The sequence below is a fragment of the Manacus vitellinus genome, unplaced genomic scaffold (assembly GCF_001715985.3).
Source record: "Manacus vitellinus isolate BGI_N305 unplaced genomic scaffold, ASM171598v3 scaffold_4_pilon, whole genome shotgun sequence".
Taxonomy (NCBI): domain Eukaryota; kingdom Metazoa; phylum Chordata; class Aves; order Passeriformes; family Pipridae; genus Manacus; species Manacus vitellinus.
Window position 1 is genome coordinate 10,707,099 of NW_021940604.1, and position 22,466 is coordinate 10,729,564.

Below are 22,466 nucleotides of genomic sequence, written 5' to 3' on the forward strand. Positions count from 1 at the left end.
ACTTTTCTATATGGTATAGTATTTCGAACAGCAACCAAAGCCTGATCTATTGACATAATTTTTCCAAGTTTATTTTGTTAGTTTGCAAGATTTCATTGTATTAATGGGGAAGGGAAACAAAAATACTATGCTTTTCTACCCATCAGTACAGCTCTGTTTTGGCTTAACTGGGAGGGGCTAGGGGTGGTGTGGGTTTGGTATTTTGTTAAGTTTTGGGGTTTTTGTCATTACCATCTAGATCGATCTGCACTAATTGGAGGAGAGACATCTGGCAGCAGAAGACCTAAGGCTTTTCTCTCTCTTTTTTAAGTGTATATAGCATGCAAACAGCTCTCATATCCAACTGACTAAAGAAATAAACACAACTTTATTACTTGTAAAAAGTGAGACAGTAAACAGAGAGGGATTCCATTTGTCCTGTAGATTTGGGGTTTTGGTTTTAAGTGGATAGGTTTAGGTTAATAAATTGTAACCCCACTTGGAAAATGAGAACAACATCGGGGAGATAGTTCAGTCTTTTCCAGATGCTCTGATCAAAGAAAAAAGTGGGGAAAAGACAAGGAGAATGCTAGTAATGGCTGACAGTGAATAGACTTCTATCAGTGCAGAATACACTACTAGAATTCTATGGGTGTTTGTAGAAGACCTTTGCATTTGATAATGTTGCAATCACAGCACTTTTGTATATACACTTAAATATGACATGTGAGAACTGCCTCTTTTGAGTATATACATTTTAAGTGGTTTTCAAGATCACAGAATCACAGCATCATTTTTGTTGGAAAATACCTCCAAGATCATCAAGTCCAACCTTTGGCCAATCACGATTGTGTGAATTAGATCATGTCACTAAGTGCCACATCCAATGGTTTCTTGAACCACCTCCAGGGATGGTAACTCCACTACCTTCCCAGACAATCCATTCCAATGCTTTAACAACCCTTTCTTTTCATGAAGAAATTCTTCCTAATGTCCAATGTGAACCTCCTGTGGCACAGCTTGAGACTGTGTCCTCTTGTCCTGTCACTAGTTGCCTGGGAGAAGAGGCCAACCCCCACCTGGCTACATCCTCCTTTCAGGCAGTTGCAGAGTGATAAGGTCACCCCTGAGCCTTCCCTTCTCCAGGCTAAACAACCCCAGCTCTCTCAGACGTTTCTCATAGGAGCTCCACACCCTTCACCAGCTCCACTGCCCTTCTTGATACAGGCTCTCAAGAGAATTAACCATTTCCTTTGGTGTTGTATTAATTACAAGGAGTATGCTGTTTTAGAAAGAATGCTAAAAATACTTTGTTGCTTGTCTCACTTGTATTTGCTTTTGAATGTAGTTTTTTTAATCTACTTTCAGCCAAATGCATCTAAAGTAGTTTTAAAAGCTATGATACAGTTTTCAATGTACTTTGATCCTGTCGATTCTCCTGTTCAGTGTAGAATATCTTCAAAATCATAGGTGCTAGACTAAGTTATGAAGAGCAGAATTGGAAGTGGGTTTTCACCTGCAGCAAGGGATATTTGCAAAACATCTATTTAGCTGGTAAAACAAAAGGTGTTCTTGTTAAGTGGATGCATCCATTCCTTTCATTTTATGTGAACTGCATCTGAAAATGTTTGTGGTGGGTTTCTTAAGTATTTGTGATCCTGTGTTTAAAAAAAGGAAAATAGCTTCTTATCCAATATATAAACAATCTTTTTATTTAATTAATTCTGTTTGATCTATTAAAGCATAATTGGTTTGAGAATTAAGCCTTTGAAGGAAGATTAACATATATTTAGAACATTACAAAATTATCATATTTCTCTTATATTATACCTGGCTTGAATAATAAAAATGCTGAAAACTTTTACTTAAAAAAACAAACAAAAAAACTAAACCAAAAAAAAAACCAACAAGAAAACCCACCTTGGAACTTCCTTTAAAACCTTTGAAAGCTAAAGTAGAGATTATACTGCATACTAAAAGACCCTTTGGTCACAAAGGTCATACTTCTGAATTAGTGGCTGTGCTGAAAATAATTCTGTTTGCTGAAAAATAGTTTTAAAGCCACAGAAGATGAGTAGGAAAAGGACTGAGCTGATATACACAAATTTATCTCATATCTGAGTTGACTTTTTCCCCACTTTTTGTTGTTTACTTGGCTGTATTATGTTGCAAGAGGCCACAATATAATGTCTGCAATAAGAAATACCTTTTCCTAGAGGCACTGTTTTCCTGTCTTTCAGGACTTGTTTGTGGGTTTTTAGACATTAGCAATTAGTATAAACTTAAAGTAAAACTCAATTAAAAACAGAATAATGTGGAATTAGTGGGTAAGATTTTTTTTTTCTCTCTACATGCTTTACAGTCGTTCATCACAGAAATGTCTGAATATTAGCTTTTTTCAGTTTCATTAGATATGTCTTTTTACTTTGATGTTCTGTGATTTTATGAGAATTTTTCAGGATGAAATTTTGGATGATTTCATTAACTGTAGATTCCATGTGACTGGAATCCTTAGAGATTTATGATGCTAAAATACCTTTAGTAATTAAAAAATTAATTTATCAAGAACATTTCAAAAAGCGAGAAAAAAACCTTCTTTTGAAAAGTTAATTAAAACATGAATTCTGTAATGAATGTTCTTTCAGCCTCTCTTGAAAGAGCATTTTTTCACATAAACATTTAACATTGCGTGGTTGTGGACAATCCAGTAGGATAATAGTGGATTTATGTGACTTCCTAGAAGGAATTTTTTTCCCTATTCTGGCTCTTATGCTATTAATTTAAAATAAATAAAATAGCTAAAGATCCTGTTATTTAAAGGGAAGTTTTCTTAGTAATTACAAGTACTACTTTGGGGGGCACCGTTGCTGTTATCATACCAACTCATCTACTTTGTGCATTTCAGTCCAACTATTTAGAATTTGATGACTTCATGCTAATGTGCTTGTCTAGAGCAGAGGGTAGTTTTTCAGTGAAAGCATGCCGTAAAACTGGGAACTTAGTAGTACAGGTGTGCTTTTGACAGGACAACTACTTGGTTTCTGTCTTCCTTTTTCTTTAGTTGCTGTTTTACTGGCAGAGAATATATTGCCCGAAGTGACCTGAGAGGAACTGAGGATAGACTTTTCAGTTCACTGTTCAAATTATGCAGGAAACTAACACGGTTTCAGACTCCTCTCAAGGCAGACAGCTACATTATTTTTCAAAAGATACTGGTACTTTGGTAGTCATTTCCCAAAAACCAGCACATGCTTGGACTCACAAGATAATTTTAACAGTAGGATTATGTGGACCCTAAAGAGGAGCTGTCTTGCTGTTAAATTGTGTTGATATGAAAATTTTGGTCATTTGAGAAAAAGCATTAGCATCTATCATTTTGAGACATCTAATGTTTCATTTAGACATTAGCAGTAAGTTTTTCTAGAAATAATCTGTTCTTCTCATGTAAAATTTCATAGAAAGGAAACCACTGAAGAATCAATGTAGAGTAATAAGAAATGCAGTAATTCAAATGTTGATACTTTAATAGGGAAAATTAGCTTCTCAAAATGTACATGATTTTGAAGGTGAAGGCAGATGATGCTGTTAAGAAAGAAGATTATTGAAGAGTTCAAATAAACCCTCTCTATCAATAAAAATGCTTTTCCATTACTGATTATGAAGCATCCTTAAGATAGGACAATCTAGATTAACCTGGCAGTGTTGGGAGTTTTTTCAGGCTCAGCCGTACAAGGCATTTAATGACCTTTCTATTAACTCAGACTAAGTGAGAGTCCCAACAGGTCATGGTGTCCTGTAAACTTCATTTTCAAATTAAGTGGAAATGTCGTTCTGCAATCCTGACCTCAGTTTCAGTACCTCACTATACTAGTCAAAAAGTGTGCAGCCTGGATCAGAGATAACCAAAGAAAGCACTGCAGAGGCTATTAGTCACACCTGCTTGATGTCATTTACATGCTTCATCAAGCATGGAACCATATCAAGCCAGTAGCTGTATAACATTGCTTTAAAATTGTTCTGCATCATTTGAGAAAGAAGGGATGGATATTCCCTTGCTTGCTGAACGGGCCTTGTTTTGGGAATGATGAAGCTTTGGGCAGGTTTTTTTTTGTTGGTTTTGTTTTATTTACTTGAGGTTTGTTAATGTGATTGTTCTGAATGTAGGGGCTACTAAAGGAATACTTAATAACTGAAAACAACTAATGGATAATGCTAAAAACTAGTTTAGGGTAACTAATAGCCGTGATCATAGAGTATTTGGATCCAAGTGTGCTGTGGTCTGTTTACATCTCAAGCAAAGTAGTGAGAATTTTCTGTTTGTTTTGGCTCTAGTCATGGAAAATGCTGTATAAACCAGTGCCAGCTTCTAGAATTCAGTACAGCACACTGCCTGTATCTTTGAGTTACACATCTGTCTCTATCCTATGCTTGCAGCGTAACGGGTCTGCACTGCTCTTTATTGAATCTTAATTGGGAATATCAGTCTAACCATAAAGTTTTCACTTGACAAGCAGCTAAATAGACAGACTACACAAGAGTACTCACGTGCATAAACATACAGTCCGGAGGTAATGCGTATTTTCCTTAGGAAAACAAGAAAGTCAGTTATATTACTGATAAAAATACAGATTAATTTTATTTTTAATTAAAACTTGACTTTTCCAAACAAACAATTTTTTTTATCAAATATTTTATATATCTTGTATCTTGGTATGCGCTTGTGTGAATTGGCACAACACTGCAATGCTCAAATTCATTATCCTATGGTAGAACACTTAGCTGTCTAAAGAAAAATTTATTTTTTATCATGCAGACATTTTATTGGTTCTGAGTTTGGGGTTTTTTATTCAAAGAGTTGATGTGACACTTGTATGCAACAGTATATCCAATATGTAGTATCACCTCTGTAGCATCTGGGTTTGTATGAGTACTTAGATAATAATATCAGTAGAAGTAATATCCCCGGTGACTTTTGGTGTTAGTGCTGAACAAATGTTTTAGCAAATAACTTGTTTGAAAAAAGGTTAGCTTCAGGTCTACCATCTTGAGCATGGGTTAAATTCAGAAAATGGTTTCTATTCTCTTCTCTTTCTTCTTCTTAAAAGAGATGGGGTAAAGTAATAAGAAGCAAAACCTTTCAAAATGAAGTATTTCAGAATTTATACAAGCTTTTTTAAAGTTATTAAGATCAGAAATCTTTTAATTCATACACAAAGTTGAATAATGTATTACTGCACATGTTTAGGATTTTTCACAAGTACAAAATTAGTCATATGCAGAAGATCTGCAGGAGCATGGTTTAACTATGACTATTTGATTTTACAGCTTTTATTCTAGCTAGAAATATATGAATATCTTAATGATTAAGCATTTATGAGTAAATCTCCTATGAAAGTCAAAACCGCTAGGCTTTGGAAAGGATACTGTAGGTGAAGCTGTGCAGGCTTCCTTGTGGAGCTGTGCCAGTGCATGGGAATCTGAATCTGAAAAGTACTCTTTATTCAGATACTGGACAGCAGGCTTTTGGTGTGGCAAATGAAAATGAGTTTTCAGAATTTATTCCTCTTTGAAAACAAAACTTGTTTGAAAGCTAGTATCTCACAGAGAAAATCCAGTGAGCTTAACTCTGTGTTGCCTGGCATTTCTGTGCTGGAGAAACGGTTCTCCAGTGAAGCAGTAGCACATTTCGCTGTCATGTTCAACGATTTTCAAATTTTTTTGTATCTTTTCTTTTTAAGATGTTTTCTTAAGTATACAGCTGAGGAGACCAATAACAAAAAGATAAATCCATAGATGATGAAAGGATTTTCTTGAGCTTAGTAGTTAACATAATAGTTTGAAAAGAATTTACAAGTACTTGTTCAAGTGTGCTTTGTAGAGAGTGAATAAAATAAACAGCAAGATGTGTTGTGATAGGAACTCAGATGATCAAAAGGAACTACTGAATAGACATAGTTATTCTTTCAGATAAAATAAGGAAGTAATTCCTTTGTGAGTTTTTGTGATCATTTCTGTTGGAAAACTTTGTATGCATTACTCAGAAATTCAATGAAGAGGAAAGCAATACAGCCTAGATAATAGTGTCAGCTTTGAGCATGAGATGGCATGTGGACATAGCTTGAGCTACTTCTCCAAATCATTTGAATGGAAATATTGGATTAGTTAACCTTGTGTCAGGTCTGTTAGTTAAATAAATCCTCCAACTGTTCCTGACTGAAGGTTGCATAGTTGTGACTGAAAGATGCTGCTGCTTTTCATTAGAATTTTGTCAAACATATCCTGCTAACATAATGATTTTAAAATAAAATGGTTTATTCGATGGAAAAGGATAACAAGCAGAAAATTCACAGCCTTTTCTTTTCACAGGGTGTTTCAGCCCAGTAGGAAATCCTCTTAGCCGAACACTATTGGGTAGACTACAGATGGTATGGAATTCTCTTTTTGCATTTTTTTTTAAATTGATGTTTAACTATAAAATGTCATTATTCACAAGTTCTCATTGTAGAGAGGTGGTTTTTTTATCCTGTCTTTATCAAAAAAAGAGGTATCTTCAAGCCAGTTGTCTACATAGGCAAATTAGCTTATGCTGCAGCCAGCTGGTAGGAAGATCAGATATCTGAAAATCAAAAGCTTTATATTTTTTTCATTATTTACTTTTTGTTGTGTAGAAATAAATAAGCTAAAATCACGCTCGAGTTTTTTATTATTACTGAGAAAGAAGGCATTCATAAACAGCAAAAGAAAGCTGAGACAGTTACTGGGAATGAAATTCTATTTGTAGCATGATGTTTTCGTTGTTTACTGTTTCATACTTCATCTTTTTGTAACAAGTGAAATCACAGATATTCTCTTGCTTTTTTAACTGCTTATCTATTAAATATTGATTGTAAACTTCTACTGATTATATTTGTTTCTTTGTTTATTTCTGGTTTCCTGATCACCATAATAAAAATCCAACCGAATCTGTAAATACCATTAATTCCAACTTTACATTTGATAAACTTGTATTAAACACAAAATGTATGGAGGAACTAGTGACAGAAGAACAAGTGGTGCTTCTGAATACTGAATGCATTTGTATCTCTATGAAGCTGAGCCTCTTGTACTAGAGATGTTAATCCTCCTGCACTCATGAACAGAATGCCATGGTTTATTATTCTGTTGTAATTGCTCTACTTGTAATTTTTGAGAGAAATATTATAAATGGACGCAATTTAACTTTGATCATTTATACCTGTTTTACAATTTGGATTTGGGGTTTTGGTGTGGAGTGGTTTAGGATTTTTTTGATCCTACCTTATTTAATAGAATCTGTTAATACAGTTGTGGAAGGCTTGTAAACTAAGTAGGATTCACCAAGGAATTTGAAAGTGTGGGTTTACGTTGCTGTTTTGTTAGTGGTTAAATGGTTCTTGTTTTCACACTTTAAATTTTTTGCCATCAATATATATTTTTTAGGGAAAAGTATAAATTGTTCAACCAGTACATTAGTGCTCTCCACCACAGCAAGCTTGATAAACATTTACAGGATCAGCTCTTTTGTAAGATGCTAAATAGCAGCTAATTTAAAATACTTTTTTCTGAGGGGGCTAAATTAAGGGTTATATTTGAACATTGAATATTGAATATATTTGTTGTTTCTCCTATTATAAATGCAGTAATATGTATGTAAGTGCAGGTTAACCAAGTAATTAATACCAAAAACGTAGCATATTTAGAAATGGTAAAATAGTTGAAGAGGTTTTAAATAATTTCAGGAGCTGGAGTATTTCACATGTTTCTGAACTGATCTTTTCTTCCTTTTCCTTTTTTCTTTTTTTATCTTTTTTCTTTTAGGCTTTACTGTAGCAGCTGTGTTTGCATTTCTTATTTCTGTTTGTATGTTGCAGGTTTCAATAAAGTGCAGTCTGCTGCAGGTTCTTTTTTCCTCAAGGCAAATTATACATTCCCATGATTATTAAATATTAAAAAGCTGTGATCAAATCAGGATTGTAGTCATCTGAAGCGTAAGGAAGTAACTTTAAAGTTTCTATGGACAGATTAATTACAACCGAAGAAGAGTATATAATTCTTAGCAATTGATACTTTTGGAAAAATTTTAATTTACCTATTAATACAAATACTTGTACTTCTGTTTCCCACAGACTAAATTTGTAGTTAGGTGTCACTAATGGGAAAAAGAATGCATTGGACCAGAGAACAAGAACAGAAATATGATAGTGCTGACAGTATTCGTCTGTTTTCTTCTAAGTCTCAGGTTATTTAGCATTTTATTTAAAACTTCAATTACTGCAGTAAAGAGATTGCATGACATTTTTAGGAGAGGAGACAATTAAGTAAAATTCTAACTCTTTGAATTTCCAACCCTTCATAAGAAAAAAGGAAGACAATGTAGCAACAGTAAAATCTCAGGTCTATTCTGTAAGATTTTTAAATGTTTTAAATATTATCTTTTAAGCTAACCAAGAGTTTTCAATCAAGCTGTATAAGTTAATTTCTCATTTTGTCTTCTTTAAAAAAAAAAAAAAAACAAATCAAGAAGCCACCATAAACCAAAAGCAGCAACAAAAAGCCCTGAAAAGGTAACAGTCTTAGAACCTGGACTATTACACACTGAGGCACAAATTTACTGGATAGGCAAGAGAAGCTGTAACACACATTCCTTGTGTGTTTACTGGACTGTTTGTATAAGTAATATTCCCAGTTTCTCTTCCGTTCTGGCAGATGGCAGGTATAGGGAGGTGGAGTGGAGAGAAGTAGTGGTGCTGTGCAGCATTCAGGAAATAGTTGTTTGTCCTTCTTCATGTCACTGAGTCTGTCACTAATGGGAAAAGGAGAGAGGGTGGCTTTGGCCCTGTATGCATACACGTTAGGGTTCCCATTGGTATGTGTAGTGTTGCCTAAAATTAGTCTTAGAAAAGTTTATTTTTCAAGTGTTGTTATTAAGAGGTAATGACTAACTCTTAGAAGTGGGACTTAATCTATATGTTTATTCTTTTACAATGAAGAATATGTTTACCTATAAGGTAAAAACATGGAAACATCATTAGACTTTACATTTTTTCGTATTTTTCTTTAAACTTTGATAATGTGGTAATTGAAATATATTGGTTCAGTAGGACAAATGAAATGCTGAGACTTTTACTGAAAAGACAGTAACAACTGATCACTTGTTCTTACTCAGTGCTCCTTCTCCTAAGAGGATGAGAGATATCTAATGCCCAAATCCTGTCAGCTGCTATACATCTGCATCAAAAAAGCAAAACCTCCATTAGCACAATCACTGAAACTGCCCAATTAAAAAGAAGCCATAAACATTTTAATTAGCGTATTATCAGGAATTGATAACACTTGATACAACAGTGTATCTATTGGTTTACTCTTAGGTGCAACGTTCTTTTTTATTAGTGTCTTGAAACATTTTTGTTTGGTTTTGAGTTAGAAATTTCAAGGGTATCTACGTGGGTTAGTCATGGATAACCAGTGTGATACTCCGTGGTCTAGAACTCTGCATGAATGACTGGATCTATTTATCTTCCTCTGAGGATGTTCCTTTAATGCTGAAAGCTCCTAACAGCTTTGTTCAACCAAAATCAGTGTGACACGGCAGACTTTTTCAGCAAGGATTTCGTTTCTGTTTCTCACAGATGTCTGCCTCCCAAAAAGACCAACTCCTTGGAAGATGGCTATAGCCCCACATCTGTTCCAATGTAAAAAAAAGGATTATCTAGTTTCCATCCTGCATGAAAAAAAGGAGACATTAATATTGCGTTAAGAATTATGTATTCATACATTACAGTATGTCTGTTGCTTTTTTGGAATCCTGAAAATGTGCCTTAGTCTTGTGACACAACATGTAAAAAATTATGTTTCTAAGCTGAAAGGCCAGTAGTTTTAGTTGGATGTTTCTTGCAGTGTAACTAGTAGTTGGCACTATTTGAGGAATGGCATGGCATGGAAGAGGCAGCTTTTCTGCCTTGCAGTAGCTACATTTGTGGTAGGCAGCTGAAAAGGGGTCATATAATGATAATTGAGTTTGATTTCTTTGAATCACAGCTGTGGCAATTGCCAGGTAGAGGTAGAGCTGTGTGTAGCCAGTGACATACTCAGAGTATCTATCTCTTTAAGAGGCACCTCTATGGATTGTTGTTGCTTAAAAGTTTAAGGCAGTGTCTGAGAATATTCAACGTCATCGCAGGGTGACTCATGGATTTTAGCTTGTTATTTCCAAACAACTCACTCTCTTCAAGCTCTTCTCGAGTTGAGTGTTTGAGAGCCACATAAATACTTTATTAAAAAGAGAGAAAGAGAGAGAGACAGATTGAGACACAATAATGGGGCAATATGAATACCTGAACTAGATATCTAAATAATACTGCTAATAATTCTGATGAATCATTTTTGAGCAACAGGAGGCACTCCCATCCCACAGGCTAAGCACACTGCCTGTACAGTTCTCTTAACCTTGAGAATGGAAAATGAGAATTAGCTGAAACCTGTACAGCAGTGCTAACTACCAGTAGACCACTGAACAAGCCACATACTCTGAACTGCAGCTCCACCAGTCCTTGTTCAAAATTTGTTTATCAAATCAGGCAGTTACACTTTTTTTCTTCCTTCTGTGCATGTACATAATTACTCAGAACTCTTTAGGTGGTAGGTTTAGATGTTCTGGTAGATGATGAGAATTGAGTACAACTGTTCACTTTTACAGTGTGTTCATCTGTATATACTGTATGTGTCTGTAACTACTGTGGCAGCTCTGAAACAATCTGGAGACTGGATGGAACCTCAGGATAGTCAGTGATTTATTTTCCATATAGGATAAGCCTAACTAAGTTATGAAGACAACATTGAGGGCAAGGATCTCTGTTCTTGAGAATGCCATTTATTCTGCTGAGGATTTGCAATGATTTTCTTTGTAATATGTAATGACATTCCTTGAACCATGCTGATAAAAAATAAAAAACCCTATTGAAAATAAAAGGAGCGCTATATTTTAGATACATTTTTTTTAAAAAGCAAGAGAAGAGAAAGAAGTTCATGTAAAAGATAGTTAAAGGAGTGGCAGTAAAATATGAAAAAGGTGAAGTATATTGGATAAAAGTTTTCAAATTTAAGTGTTTATAAGGTGGTATATCTGTTAGAGGTAGAAATGTTTACTTCACAAATCTCACATTTGATTTTTCTCTTCTAAAATGTCTTAATTGCTCTGTAATATTTCTATTCTGTACTGTAATGTATATCCTTTGACACATACAAAATCTAGGGGAAACTGGCTTCTCCTTTGTGAAGATCAACCACTGGAAAAAATTAATACCAGCGAAGGACTTCCAGCTCTTCCTTTTTTTTTCTAGTTTGTTGTTACTCTACTAATTTTCTTAATTTTTCTATAATATATCTCCTTTCAACTGAAGCGTTTTATTGTTTGACAGAAATAAATTTTTTTGATACAGGCATATCCTGATTATTACATTATATATCTACTATTCTTTTGAATTTGTTGGAAGTCTGAAGAGTGAGTGGTAAAGATAGAACAACTAGAATTAAATGGAAAGTTTTGGTTATTAAGACCAACCTGAAATTTCCATTATATAGAAGTGACGTCTTTTACGTACTGGTTCAGAGGTAAAGTTCACTGCAACAACTTCTTAAATATCTGCTGTATTTGCAAGGCAAACAAGATGGGACTGCATAGTCACCAGTCCAGTTGTCTTTAGTGCAGTTTACATACTTGAAAAACTTGATATCTTTCTTAAATATCTACCAACCAATAGCCAATATTACTCAGTGTTGCTTAACATCACTTCTGCTTTTTCTTTTTTAAAAAGAACATTATATTACAGATAATTCTTATCATAGTAGACATGAAAATACTCATAGTTTAGCAAGATACTTCATATTAAAGTTTCAACATAATTTATTCTTCTAGAATGATGACAGCCTGACAGCACTGGGAGTGGGAGGAGGAAGCAGTTGTCCACTCCTGCAAGAGACAGTAAGTATTATGTAATTTTTTGCAGTATTTTCTATACCTGTTATACTGTATCTGTGCTTTTGAAAGCATGTTCCCTTTTTTGTAGCATGAAATCCCAAGGATTTTTTTTGCTCCCATAGATTTTGTAATTCTTACAAAGATGTTCATAACTGGCGTAACTACATTAATGCTGGGTTTATATCACTCTTGAAAAACAATCTTGTAAAATTTTGTTGAATATAGAATTTTTTATTTTTCACTTGGACTTGGACACAGGCAAAACTTGACAAATGTTTGAATGTCAAACCAGAAGAAAGTCCAATGCTTTAAGCATAATTGTAAGTGGTTTACATTCTTCTTTGGTCCTGAGGTGCATTTCCTCTATCCCATCTTGGTCATTTTTCTGATCACATGTCTTCAGAGAATATAGTGGCAATTTCCACATTCTTTTAAATTGTCAGGCCTACTAAACCATTTGTATTACAGGACACATTGGTTTATTAATTTCTTATTTCTGAGAGACAGACATTGAGACTTTCTTGATTGGTTTGAACTGTTTGTAGCAGTGAATTTTTGTAATATTTTCCAAAAAATGTAACATTTACACCAGAACTATCTTAAAAAAGACACTGCAAAATGAAGTAATTGTAGCTCTACCTTTCATTGTTTTTCATGCTGCCAAGTAATTAGTGTTACGTTCCTATGTTCCTTTTTGGGGTTGGTTTTTGGTGTTCGTTTTTTTTTTTTACCTTAAGTGACCTCATGGTTTTCATGAGGTCGTCACTTAACTGAAGTGGGCACTATTAGAGCACCTCTTACTGGACATGATCACGGTGCTCATTAGTGTGGTTTAGTTTGCTTCTGTGCTACAGTTCATATTTCTATATTGTCAACACCACCTGTAATTACTGTATGAGCTTTCCTAATGCAGGGAGGAGAGTTATGATAAGGGTTATTTCATTGTTTAACTTCTTTATGTAAGTTCAGGACTTTTGAATTCATATTTAGATAAATTTCCTGTTTAGTGAGAACTATGCTGATACTAATTTTTTATACTGACCAGCTCAAAAATTGCCACATAAAATTTAAAATGGTATCATGGAATCAATGGAATCATTTCCATCTTTTCCCATTTATAACTGATTTAATCTGTTTAATTGATGACATGGAATTTTGAAAATACAAGTGACATTGTCTATATTTTTACACATCTAACTCACAGGTGATCTTACTCAAAGTAGAAATACAAATATAAAAGCATTGTGCAGTTCAGCAGTCTTAAGATTTAAATGCATGCATGAGTAATAAAAAGGGTTTTTTTCCTTCAAATCCCCTTAAACCTCCTATTGCTCCTAACAATCCCTGTCTTTGACCTCTTTACTTACAATTTTGTAGAGGAATCTGAGATGAAAATTATAGGTAGGGTAGCAGCATTCTGTGTCTAAAATAGGTCATAATTTTGCTCCTCACTTATGATGAGGAAAGTGAGCAATTCCCTTATTGTTTCGGTTCATTTGTTTTCTTTTCAAGCTTTTCTGCTTGGAGTTCACCAGGACAGATTTTTGTTCATAGGGTATAGGAAATAAATAAGAAATTGTACTTGATATTTTCATATTCAGGGTAGAAAGCAGGCTTCTGGTAATGCATTTTATGTAGTATGCATGATGCTGATGACTGTTAGTATTCCTTTTCATAAAAGTATAGGTGCACTGTATGTCAAATGGATTTATTATGCGAAATGGAATTTAAATGTATTTTTAAAATATTTAAAAGATATTTTTAAAGTTGCACATCCAAACCCTTATTTTTAAGCAAAACAAAGAAAAAAAGAAAGAAAAAAAAATTGAGTGATCAAAGCAAAACTTTGCAATCTCTTTTTGTATTAAATTTTTCCTTCGATAAAACTGTCATACTGTTGAAGTATTTATTCAAACACATATGCTTCATGAGCACACAGAGAATGGGATCTGAAGGTGGTGTAACAATTCTGAGAAACTGAATGTATGAAGTTTTTTTTTTCCTTTTGCTTCACAAGCAAATTGCTTATAAAACTAACAGCTGCTGTTTTGAAGCTAATCTTAGTGAATTGAATGTTCTTAACCATTTCTGCAATCCCACAGTCCTTTATCTTGCCTCTCCTGCTGCTTTCCCACCACCCCTGATCCCATTAGCAAAACTTGAGGCAGCCTCAGCTTTTACCAAAGTGCAGCTTTGGTTTCAGCTGCTTTTCTGCAAGAGGAAGTGAATGTTGCGCTTTTTTCTCTGTGGCATGGTTGTGATAAAGCTGTGGTGCTCTTATCTCTCTTTTAGGTAGTGGCTCTTTATGACTACACAGCGCATCGATCAGATGAGCTAACCATCCATCGCAGTGACATTATCCAAGTGTTATACAAAGATAATGATAACTGGTGGTTTGGCAGCCTAGCAAATGGACAGCAAGGCTATTTTCCAGCTAATTATGTGGCTGGTGAAAGTAAGTTTACTGCTGTCTTCCTGGTATACCGGTGTGGGTTTAACTGATGGTCCAAGATTTTACTGTGCTGTACTGCTATTGTTCTGAAGATAGGAATTCGTGTAGTACACACATGGCATAATGATGACTTATTGTGGTGCAAAAACTGTATATCTAACCACTTAGCAAGTTGACATACCTGACTTAGGAAGGTATGCTCTTGGTTAAACATTCCAGCTAATACAGTACTGACTTAATTATCTGTCAACTGGATTGATTCCTTGTCTCTTCTTACATATAGCAGCCTGGTTCATGCCCTACCTTGATAATGATTTAGGACACATCAAAGCATTCTACAAACATCTTAGTTTTTTCTTAGGCAATCTTCCCTAGATCTAGCTTTTGTAAAACCTCTTAATTTTCACCCTTCCATACTGGAGAATGTTCAGTTCCCAAAAAAAGTGGATTTCAGTATGAAGTTTTAAAAGAACAGTCATGGTTAAATGTCATATTTGAGCATTGAACTTGCAACCAGGTACTTGTTATTAAAACAGTTTTGACTAAACTGATACAGACAAACCTAAATGAATCTGAACAAATAATATAGGAAGCATCCTACTTAGTCAACTGCTCTAAAGATGCTCAGTGTGTTGATAGTTGTTAGTATTCAGCTTGTGGACACAGCATGTGGTTGCATAGTACAAGAAATTCATTTGCCATCCTAAACTATCAAACTATCAGTTAGGCTGGTGTTTAGAAATCCTTCAACTCAACATTTCTCAAGATGTTTTCCCCCATTTTCTAGTTCCTCCCTCTGTCTTTTGAGTGAAATCTAGTATTTAAGCCTCTTTCCTAAAAAAGACTTGGACATAACACAGTGCTCACTTGAGGATAGTTAAAGTTAGATTTACTACTGCCCTTTCCCTTTGTGCTCTCCTTGCACATCCTGTGGATTTTCTCCAGCCTTTCTTCCTTGCAAAATAACCCAGAGAGAAGTCTGTAGGAAAAGTCTGCAGTGATGGCCTTAAAAATATGTTCTTAAAAAAAAAAAAACCAAACAAAATTTTGGAGGCAGTTGTCCAGCTGTGCAAAAAAATCTCTGGTAGATGTGTTATTTCAGTTGGTGATCGAATCATCTTATTATTGAATCAAAAGAAATGCATATGATACATTTATTAAGTGTCAGCCGCATTGCTATCAGTATGGACTTGGTTCTTAGGTAAATGTTTGAATGCTTTTATTTTATATAATAACCAATATATAAATCACATTTAAATCTAAACTTACTAATATGAATAAAAGTTTACGGGAAAAATTTAATAAATTCTCATACAATGTTTGGCTTCAAACATTTTTCACCTGTTTCAGTTCACATCTGTTTTTGGCTAGATCGTAATGTCATGGTGGTTCACATAAATTCTTTCATGTCTCTCATAATGGCGAATTATGGTTCCTCTTTTCAGAAGAGTATGAAGAACAACCTTCAGAATTAGTATCAGATTCTGCTCCTCTCCTGCCAGAAGGACCAACAGAAGCAGAGGAAGGTTCTCTGACATTAGATAAGGTAACAATTTGAGAAGGAAGGATTCTGTAAGTAGTGTTATATTGTATCTCTTGTGTACACATGGACTGTATTAATTTTTGATCTTTTTTGTAAGAATTTCTTATGTGTAGACCTCGTTCCTGGCAAGCAGGTAGATTTTCAGCAGCAGTCTAATGTTTGTCTTGTGTGGAATCAGGTGTTCTGTCATTTGGCAATTAAATATCCTGCTTACTTACACCATTGTAATGAGGGGCAAATCTCCCATTGACTCCAAGGTTTACAGAAGTATCTCTTACAGCTACCTGATGTAAATCATGGTTGAGGAAACAATATGGATTTGTCAAAACCTGACATAATTTCAGGTGCTTGACTGTCATTCTTGGAATATGCTTTGCCCACATATTCTTCAGATTTTCAACCATGAAATTTCCTTATCTATGGAGTTACTTAGGAAAGAGCTGGGATGTTTTTCTCTTGAGAGTTTTCCAGTTCTTGTAATATCCTAATTAAAGATACACAATGTGATCATGAAGCCTTTATACCATATGAGGAGATATGCTTCATCGAAATGTGCTTACTTGTCGGTGGCTTTTTCTGTTTAAAAGCTGCTGATGGGTCTCCAGTATGAGTGGCTGCACCTATCCTGTATGTTGCTTAGGAGGGTGAACTTCATAGTTTGGAGGAGCAAAGGTAATAAAGGCTTTTGCCTTGACACTGTCTACTATCTCTCCACTTCCACCATATACTTATACTGGGTTGCAATTGCATATGGCAGTATGTTGTTGCTTACATGCCACATACTATACTGTGTGCATAAGCATTCCTGTTTCTGTGATTTTAGTTAAAATACAGTATGTGCAGAAGGACAAAGAAACAGGACCCGGTTTTTAGTCCAAGAAAAATTGAGCATTTGATTTTTATTAGGGTTTTCTTTTCTGAGCTTTAGAGATTCTACTATGTGCAAAGCAGGCCACTTGATTCTCACTTCACTAGAAGGAGATTAGAAACTGCATAGCTTGTATCCCTTCTGTGAAATAAGACTGATGTTTGTTTTAAAACATGGGATAATTTGTAAGCAAAAAAATAAAAAGATAAAAATTAGGTCAATAACTGTTAGAATTTAAGGAATTTTTATTTCAAAATATTTGTATCCTTAATAAGTGTACTTTTCACAACTATTCATTTATTCGTGTTACTGACATAACTACTTAAAAGTGAGTTTTGTTCAGATTCTTTCAGATTATTTGACTTTTCCACGTACTTTTCTAAAATTGAATCTAATATTTTATATCTGATTTGCAAGACTCAAAACTACTCTGTGTTACTTTGTTACAATTTTGGGGATTTTTTTTCAGATGATCTGTCTAATTATAGGACTGTTTAGGTTGGAAAAGACATTGCAGTGTTCAAGGTTAAAATACTCAATGCTGTTTCTACTAACCTTTTTTGTGTAGCTTCTCTTTTTAGTAGGTGAATAGAGAGAGGTAGCATTTAATAAATTATTGAGTACAGATTACTCACTTGGCAGTTTTCTTGAAGGCAACTGCTATAAATTGAATTACTAAGTGTTTTGTCTCTAACTATACTTGAAAAATGGAATTAATCACTGCACCGAGTAGTAATAATTAATCTGAAGTATCTTTTACCTCTTTATAGCTGAGAAACTCATAGCCAAACCATTGTCCAGGAGAGACAAGGGTGCATTACTTCCAGGTACTGGCAGTAAAGGCAGACTCTAACAAATATGGGAAAAATTGTGTTACTGAAGATTTCTTTCATTTGTTGTCTATGTTGCTAGAGGCAAGGAAGGTATCCCAGAGGGAATATGTTGCTATAATCATCCAGTTTCACTTGTACTCAGATTAGAAAAGAGAAAAGTGCTAAGACACCTGTTGTTATTAGACTTGATCATTGTTATCCACATCTTTTTTCTGTTTTTATCTAGTAGAATTCTAGTCAATTTACTGCATAAAAATACTTTTATGTGCACTAATGTTACTAACATTTGCAACTAGTACTTGTTATTCAGCTTTGTGAGAAGTTAGCTTTGTGAGAATTAGTTCTGATTGCTTATAATTTTTCAAGTGTCTGTGGTTGACATTTTTCTAACACTAGGTTTTGTATTACTAGAGTACTTTTTTACGAACACTCGGTTTTAGTAATTTTTAATTGAAATACTCTTTACTTGGATTCTACTTGTACTTTGAGTTAAATTGACTCCATATTTAATAATTAGTTGGAATTTTGTAGTAGTCTGTATAGTACATATAGAAATTCAAAAGATACAATGAAGCAAATGTACAATGACTGTCCAAAACAAAGCAAATACGTTGCTTTTTATCTTGCACAGCAGCTGAGGGCACTACAAAATCATGAAGAGCCCAGGGGAAAGTTATGAAATATTTACAAGTCCTGGAAAAAATTATATAAGAGGATATACTTACAAGTGGAGAGAGCATATAAAGTAGTACCTGATGTGAATTGGATGCACTCTTCTTTCTTTTATTTTTCTTTTCCTTCTGCTGTTAAACAAGATCAGGGAACATTAATCTGCAATGGAGCACATCTAATTGGTAGAAGGAAATTTTTGTTTATGCCTTGATAAACCTACTACTAGACACTATTAAATGTATGTGCTTAGAGATTAATTGCTTTAATAACGCATTTTAGGCTGAGGTAATGGCTGAAATTCCAAAAAGCATCTGAATAAATAGGAAATGCAAATCTGACTGATTTTTAAATTTCAAGTCACATCAACACCAAATAAATCATCAAAAAGATAAGACAGTTGAATCAAATTATGAATCTAACCTCTGTAAGACTTGTGATGCCTTGAAGTGTAGTGGGTTTACAAAAGCAACAGAGTTCTGCTTAGAAGAAACAAATTGTCATAAATGTTTGTCAGCATGAATGAAAGTTCTGCAGTGCTTTGGCTTTAGGCAGTACTGGATACTTCTGAGACAAAGCTGCTAAGGTGACCACTGAGGGGGCTGATCAGTTATGGCAGTTCCTGTCTTGCAGTAGTGACACAGCAACTTTTCTTCCTATTCCTTACATTTTTTTTTTCAATATAAGACCAGATAAAAGGAAATACCAATTTCTTTTACATGGGAAATAAGAAAAATCATTACTTTGTAATACCTACGTGTTTTGTTTGGTTGGGGTTTTTTGTTTCTTTTTTAATCCAAATATATTTTAATTAATAATTAAGTTTTTGTTTAAGTTGTTACCACAAGCAGGAAAATATAATTCATTCTTTGGTTGTATTTTGTTTTTGTCCACGAGCATGTTTTCCCTAATATTTAGTTATACCTAGGTTTGCTATATTATTCTTTCTGGGGTTTTTTGGAGGATTGCTCAAATATTTAGCTCTGTTAAGCCTGCGAAACAGTTACTGTGAAAATCATTATAGAAATTACCTGTGAGATTTTGCTACCACACAAGACTAAATAAGGCACTTAAAATGTTGAATATGACTATGGTTTTAATTACTGAGAATACCAGATAGTCTAATTAAAAATAGTTTTCCAACTGCAGATATAACAAATGCATATCTAGCTAATCATCAGAGCTTTATGAGTGAATAAAGTGGAATTATTAACATTAGAAGAGGGTGTAATACTCAAGATCCAATATTAGTCTTTGCAAATAATTAAAAAAAAGGCTGTAGTTCAAAGGACTTGCTTTCAAAATTCTTTCTACCATCAGCTTTGCATTCGTAACATAATAATTTTATGCAAACCTTGTTTTCCTGCCTTATGGGTTACTTAACTCCTGTGCCACAAAATTAGGTCATAATCATCTTTAATTACAACATACCTCTAAACTGCCAATAGAAATTTCATGGAGTGAAGGTGTCGCTGCACTGATGAAGAATTCCAAGAAATAAAGACAGACTTATCATCTGACTGCTCCAGTAAATGTGCTGTTTCCAGGTTCCTTAAGATGAAAGTGGAAAGGACAGGAATTCAGATAGGGAAGAAACAAGAATGTGGGTTTTGCAAAATTTTGGCAAATTAGAAGCATTTCAAAGTTGATAGTATGGGGGGTTTTTAACTAGAAATTTTCCGTTGTCTATAAAATCTTGGGAATATGTTTCATAATTTTAAGGTGGCCTACCACTCACTACATAAAATGCATTCTAACTATTAAGTATGCAATTCCACATTACATGAAAATAGTAGGAAGTAGTAATAGACAAAAACAAAATTTAATTTAATTTAAAATTTTCATTAAAAGTGTAAGAAAATAGTCTTTCTAGTATATTTATCTTTGAAAAATTATACCAAGATGTAAAATAATGGTCATAAGCATCAAAAGGGTTGCTGTCAAAACCCACATTACTATTGCACAATTTGGATAATCTGCCCAAAGATCATCACAACTTGATTCCATGTCTATTTAAATAAAGTTTGGGATTATCACTGTTCACATAAATAATTCATACTCTCACTCTTCTTCCCCTAGAGAAGGTTGTTGTCAGACTTTGTGAATATTTAGCCCACTATGTCTGAAACTAACTTGCCAAGCAACTGACGCTTTTCCCCTGGGCTTGAGCTCCTTCTGTATGTATGTTTTTGTGGGCTCAAAATTTTTTTATTAAATCTAAAACTTTAAAAAGCATAGAAAACTTGTTTTTCCTTTCCAAAAATAGTAGCTAGAAATTTTTCTATTAGCATAATCAAAAACTTTTATTTTAGAGTTTGTGCAGTTTCTATTTTCTATAATGGTGCCTTTCTTCAGTTTACTGGGAAACACTTCAGTGACTGATTACCTTTTAGGAAGAGGAGGAGGGAATAGGAAGATGTGATTATGATAATGAGGGAAACACTGAGAAATTAATACAATGAAACTCTTGCAGTGAATAGAGCTGAAGACTTTCGACACATCGCGAAGTGTGTTCATTTTCAAGGTTCAGAGAGGTTGCAGCTATTAAAAAAGCAATATTCAATTGAATTAGAATGTATTATAGTGAAGTTTGTAAGTCTGGGCTTCATTCATTGCTAATATGATTACAGATCTCTCTTTCTGAAAGTATTGATGTCTAGGCTGAAAGAAACTATGCTTTTCTAGAATTGGTCTGCAAAGCTGCTGTGTAGTCTTCCACATAAATTGTTGAATGGCATTATGAAATAGATATATCTTTACAAATCCTACTTTCAAAGTAGTAATGACTTTGATTATTCTTTAAGAAATCCTCCTTTTGAAGGAAATGTTACTGTGGCACCATCTTATGAGGAATGGACCATTTTTCTGAAAGGTTACCCAACATTAACATATTTCACCTTTGAGTTCTGTAGTTTCCTATTTCTTGGTGTTCTGTTTTCCCTTTAAAATGCAGTTTTTACTGTTCAAGTTAGAGTTATAGAATCATAGAATGCTAAGGTGTTGGAATAGAGCAGAGTAGAGGGGGAGAATCACCTCTTTGAACCTGCTGGCCATGTTCCTTTTGATGCCCAGGAGACAGTTGGCTTTCTGGGCTGTGAGTACACACTGCCAGCTCATGTTGAGTTTTTCATCAACCATCACCCCCAAGTCTTTCTCTGCAGGGCTGCTCTCAATCCACTTCTCCACCCAACATGTGTCAAGGATTTGCCATGACCTGTTTATAGGACCTAGACTTCTCTTTGTTGAACTTCATGACGTTTGCATCAGCCCACCTCTTAAGGTCCTTCTGGATGGCATCCCTTCCCTCCAGTGTGTGACTGCACCTGCAAGATGAATTACCCTTTCTTAAGCATGTGTGTTACTACTTTGTAAGCTGGTAGCTATGCGTTGTGTCTCAAAAAATGTTTATGCCTCTGTCTATAGTATTTAAGAAAGAGAAGGTATCTGGTTTATAAGCAAATAATTATCTGTTAGGGGAAAAAAAGAAGAGATTAAATAGTCATTTACTGTAAGTGCCCAGTCTGTTTAAAGGTAGGAAGAATCAGGCTGAACCACTGAACTGGTCAAACAGAACCAAAAATACTGTTGAGGGACACATATTACTAAGATAGCTCTCACTAGCAAGCTAGCTTCTCTCTTCCCCACATTTTCTCCTTGGGTCCTCATAGCCTCTTTCTGAAGAGAATTAAACTATTTTTATGCAAATCTTAGGCAAAGCTGTGACCACAGATAAATTCCCAAAGGCCGAGACTTCAAGACTGAAAACAACTGCTCTAAACCATACTACTTCAGTCTGAAGTATCTTGTCTCCACTCTTCCTCCTCCTCCTCCTTTTGTTGTCCCTCAAATACTCATCTTGTGGATTTGATTTCTGACATACAGTATTCGTCAAGCCATGCTTACAGTTTTCACCCACCAGATTTTTCCTTTTGTGCAGAAGATAGAAATCCATGCCAATGTCTGTGGTATACAGAACCATTGTTCCACTAGATGATCACAACTAAGTTAATACTGTTAGGCATAAGGGTTAGAACCCGGTCAATCTGATTTAGATAGAATTGTTCTTAAAAATGCTAGAAAGGGGAAAAAAGCAATTATAAGTTAATTGCATTTTAAATAGGAAAGTC

At 34.5% G+C, this 22,466-nt stretch overlaps 1 protein-coding gene across 9 annotated transcripts in view; it reads left to right on the forward strand.

Annotated features, from left to right (window-relative positions):
* AHI1 (Abelson helper integration site 1) overlaps nt 1–22,466 on the forward strand; it is a 93,921-nt gene that overhangs the window by 63,254 nt on the left and 8,201 nt on the right. For 8 of the 9 annotated variants that reach the window (XM_018078256.2, XM_018078258.2, XM_018078261.2 and 5 more), the window contains 4 exons: nt 6,346–6,404; nt 11,912–11,977; nt 14,267–14,429; nt 15,872–15,972. In XM_018078256.2, the coding sequence (XP_017933745.1) occupies nt 6,346–6,404; nt 11,912–11,977; nt 14,267–14,429; nt 15,872–15,972 (389 nt within the window). Of the gene's footprint in view, nt 1–6,345; nt 6,405–11,911; nt 11,978–14,266; nt 14,430–15,871; nt 15,973–17,607; nt 17,663–22,466 lie in introns of those variants that run through there. The other variant, XM_018078263.2, reaches the window with a different exon arrangement.